Below are 4,678 nucleotides of genomic sequence, written 5' to 3'. Positions count from 1 at the left end.
CTTTTTTTTTTTTTTTTTTTTTTTGGTGGTATGTTAAAAAGACAAGTCTTCAAAGCCATCATCCTTTATCCCTGGAACTGGGGCTCTTCACCTGCCCCCAAGGGAGAAAATAAATTGCATCTTTGTTTTTAAGACAAAAAGAAGAATACAATAGAAATACACTTTTTGCACTATGGAAAAATGGTCTTATATCCTGGGTGGGATTAGAAGAGCTCGGGAAGCAGGGTTGAACCTGTGTTTACAGTAAGCACCGTGAGAATAACTGACTAAAAGTGTTTGTTACTGTTCAACCTTTTGATGTGCTCTTAAAAAGTAACACACACAGGGGGAAAAAAAAAAAGTCCTGCGTTCCACGCAAGCAGGATCGTAATACTCGGACACTTACCTTCGTCGCTAAGGTATGTTCCCTCCCTCCTCTCTTCGAAAAATGTCAAACTGGGATTTTTAAAAGATTGGGTTTTGGAGAAGAAACCCTCAAGCATCCCCCGAGGTCCCCCTTTGCTTGACACATCTTTTAACCACAAGGGAGCAGTCTTTCCTTTGATGAGGTCTTCCCTCCACCTCCACAGAAATGGAAGAAAGAACCAGGGCAAGTTTGCAAACAGTCTGAAAAGCTCTTTCCATTAGCCCTGGACGCCGGAAACCGCAAAGGGCAGTCAAGTTTTGATTTTCAAGGAGAAAGCTTCTGGTAGACTTTCGCTCAGCCGCCACCTCTGTGGGCTCCTGGGAGGGGCTTTTTTTGAAAGCGGGAAGATTCCTACGCTCTTGAAGACCCAGAGCGGGTGGATTACAGTAATTGAAAAGCTTGGGTGATTTTTGGAAGATTACTCTGTTTGGTCTACGCTCCCATTCCCAGGCGAAGGGACCGAGCAGAAGCATCCCTTTTGTTATCTGTTGAAATAAAAGAAGATCAGAGGGGAAGACAGGGTTTGAAGTGTGCATTAGGGGGGTCCTAAATCTTTGCCTGTCCCCTCCGTCTGGATCTTTATAAATGATCGAGGAGTGCGATGAATTTAGGAAAGCTTCCTGTCCTGGAACCAGAAACTTCTTTAGAGGCAGATCGGCCGTGCCGGGCTGTCTGAATGGACCAGCATCTTCGCCTCGAAGATTTATTTGAGTCTCAGCTTGTCAGCGATTAGTCCCTCGGGAGATCTGTTGGCTTTTCGGCGAGGGATGGAGAAGCGTAAGCCGGCCGGACTGCCGCCCTTGCCCTACCACCTCCGCACCGTGCCCTTGGACCTGCCGGGGACCCCGCCCCGCCTCCCTCTCAGGGACCCCCCCAGGGTCTCCCGTCCCGACGCCGCGTGCTGGGCGCGGGGGCCCGGGGGCTGCGCCGCGAGGCCGCCGTGCCGGCCGCTGCCGCTGGAGTGCGCCTTCGAGCCCGCCTTCCTCCGGCGGCGCAACGAGCGCGAGCGGCAGCGGGTGCGCTGCGTCAACGAGGGCTACGCGCGCCTGCGAGCCCACCTGCCCCGCGAGCTGGCGGAGCGGCGGCTCAGCAAGGTCGAGACGCTCCGCGCCGCCATCGGCTACATCAGGCACCTCCAGGAGCTGCTGGAGCGCCACGCGCGGGGGCCGGAGGGTCCCGCCGGCGCCCGCGCCCCGCGCCCGGCCGAGTGCAACAGCGACGGCGAGTCCAAGGCCTCGTCGGCGCCTTCGCCCTGCAGCGAGCCCGAGGAGGCGGGCAGCTAGCGAGCGCCGGACGCCCGGCCCGGTCCCCCCGCGCGCCCCCCGCGGCCCGGGAGTCTGGCCGAAGAGTCTCGCCCGGGATGGTTTGCATTTCTAATGCGGTTTTTCCCTCCACGACTAAATCTTAGGAACGAGAAATGCGTGTTTTGCGGAGGAAAAGTGTATTTTGACATTCTGGTTGCCCTCCCCCCCCCCCCTCCTTACGGGTCATGCGCTTGCAAGCTTAAAGGTGCTCATGACGGAAACTCTTCCACGGTACTTCTCCAAGGCACACGGAGCCGGATTCTGAGCACCGGATTCTAAAAACGAGTATTCTAAAAACTCAGAGGGCGGCGACAATGGGAAATATGTCCCACAGCCCGCGGGGTGGGGTACGTTAGGTACACGAATATCGAATCAAATTCAACCCAACCAAAGAACTTTCCAAATAAATAAATAAATAAATCACAGCCCTTAGGGCAAGAGGAACGTTTTCCTGCATGCTTTCCTTTGGGAATTGTATTTGAAATATAACTGACACCGTCCGTTTGGGTGAAGGTGACTCTAAGTTGACGCTTGAGCCAACACGCATTTGCGTGCACGTGGTGCTGGAGAAGACCGGGGCCATCGTTTGATACTACCAGCTTTATCTTATCCAGAAGTGGCCATCTGGAAACTTCATTAACATTCAGGAAGGAACATGTTACTGTACATGATCTCGTTGAAAGAGAACTCAGATTTGTTTGAAAACTTCTCAGTTGTTTCTGCCCACTGGTTTTCCTTTTCTTTCTATCCTCTGTAGTTCTCACTTCATCTAACCGTTGGTTAAACTAAAGTGACATCCCTGATTTAAAAAAAAAAAAAAAAGAAAAAAGAAAAAAAGGAACTGCGTAGATGGTTGAACAAGGTGGACTGAAACTGGTATGTTCTCAAAATCTCATCACCATGAGAGCCTCTGGGTATATTGAAATTATCTAGTGACTTTGGCTTAGTTCCTGGTCTTTGAAAAACATTTAATTGGGGTCCATTTTGTCTTAAGGACAATTATGAAATTCAGCAGATAAGTAAAATGCTTGCTGACCTATGAAGATAAACTTCCTCTCTCTAAAGTTGTTTTCTAGTATCTTGAATTGACCTTTTCATATCAGGCAGGCCTGATATGGGGGTGGGAGCCAGGCCAGGACATGGGCAAGGAGAGAAAGCTACTCCTGGTGAGCCCTTACAGGGCATGGTTTAATCCCCACAGGGGCCTCATGAGCTAGGTTTTTTAGTACCTCCACTTTATAGCTGTGTCAACTGAGGGAAGCCAATATGCAATGAATATCTTTTATCAGCCAGAAATTCTGTCGTGTGCTTTTTACATGTTGCCCTAGTTCATTCTCATTGGTCTGCGAGGTGAGTATTACACATGCGATGTGGTTAAAAAACGGGGCCTTGCCCAGGTTTGTGTTGCTGTGGTTAGTTGAGCTGAGATTCCATCCAGAGTTTGACCCTAAAGCCCAGACTTGCTGGGTCTGGTTCCCTGTCCTCCCTTGGGCATTTGTTTGCTAGTGGAGTGACACAGCAAACTTCTTAATCGTGCAGCAACTCCGTTTCCTCGTCTGTACTGTTTCACAGGAGAAATTTAGATGAAAGACCATGGTAATCTGCAAGGTACTATCCAAAGGTAAATTAGTCGTGTTATCATCCTTTGGAGAAAACACTCTTACTTGTACTCGTACAAAATACTATTACCTATATACTATGGGAAGGGGAGCCTGATTGAAAATGATCTCTAGGTGGAGTTAGTGTGATTTCTTCAGTGTGTTAGAAGGAAGACAGAGTAACCCCATGGTATTAGCATTTTGCCTTCTGTTGTAAATTTTCAGGGGACATGACTTGACCTGTGGAAGCTGCATCCCTGTTAAGCCGTATAATTACTAATATTTGTAACAATGAGTTCTAATGGATTCTGTGTTTCTGGAGACACAGATAAATGCTTTGCAGGGATTCACAACAAATCTTTACATTTTCTTAAGAACGTGGCAGAGATGTTGGGTTTGAAGGAGTAAGATGGAAGCTTGCCCTTGCCCATTCCTTGGTTACAGCCTTACGGACATCTGTCATGAATCCATTTTGGTCTTCAGGCAGGTGGTTATTCCTTGTAGAGGTTTCAGTGAAGCAAGACTCCCTGAGATGTATTTATTGTTGGGGGCGGTGTGGAAAGGAAAACACCCATCTTACCTCCCTGGCTGAGCTGGAGGTCTCAGAGGGTAATGCACCAAGTTGTTCAGAACCTTGAGAAACTTTTTAAGGGTCTAACATAAGGGCTAATGACGCTCTCCGTTCCTTCATTCTGCTTCAGCCATGGCCGGCACCTGGATGTTCTCTTTTCTACCGTAGGAGTAATAACAATGAAAGAGTACATTTTGTTTATATACTGTGGTTGCTTTTAAATACAGGAAAATGAAATAAAGATTTCTTTTCTTTATTTACTTCTCTAAAATAAATGCACAAAATGGGTGAATAAATACAATATACCTTGTGGAGATGAGTGGTTTATAAAGAAAAGCCAATTTTATTTTATTTTATTTTAAAAGGCAATTTTATTTTATTTTTTTTTAAAGATTTTATTTATTTGACAGGAAGAGAGGCAGGCAGAGAGAGAGAGGAGGAAGCAGGCTCCGCATGGAGCAGAGAGCCCGATGTGGGGCTCGATCCCAGGACACTGGGATCATGACCGGAGCTGAAGGCAGTGGCTTTAACCCACTGAGCCACCCAGGTGCCCCGACAAAGGCAATTTTATTTTTTTATTTTTTATTTTATTTTTTTTTAAAGATTTTATTTATTTGACAGAAATCACAAGTAGATGGAGAGGCAGGCAGAGAGAGAGAGAGGGAAGCAGGCTCCCTGCTGAGCAGAGAGCCCGATGCGGGACTCGATCCCAGGACCCTGAGATCATGACCTGAGATGAAGGCAGCGGCTTAACCCACTGAGCCACCCAGGCGCCCCAAAGGCAATTTTAAAAGAGAAT

The 4,678-nt window shown here is 47.9% G+C and overlaps 1 protein-coding gene across 1 annotated transcript; it reads left to right on the top strand.

Moving 5' to 3' along the window:
* The first annotated feature begins 466 nt into the window (after positions 1–466).
* ASCL4 (achaete-scute family bHLH transcription factor 4) lies at positions 467–4,161 on the top strand. Its single transcript, XM_045083966.1, has one exon. It carries the CDS (start codon positions 1,174–1,176, stop codon positions 1,687–1,689), a length of 516 nt encoding a protein of 171 aa, XP_044939901.1. The 5' UTR covers positions 467–1,173; the 3' UTR covers positions 1,690–4,161.
* Positions 4,162–4,678: the final 517 nt, after the last annotated feature.

The sequence above is a fragment of the Mustela putorius genome, unplaced genomic scaffold (genome assembly GCF_011764305.1).
Source record: "Mustela putorius furo isolate JIRA1106 unplaced genomic scaffold, ASM1176430v1.1 tig00000738_pilon_pilon_pilon, whole genome shotgun sequence".
Taxonomy (NCBI): Eukaryota; Metazoa; Chordata; class Mammalia; order Carnivora; family Mustelidae; genus Mustela; species Mustela putorius.
Note: the sequence above shows the minus strand (reverse complement) of the source record. Positions and strands in the feature narration are given on the sequence as shown.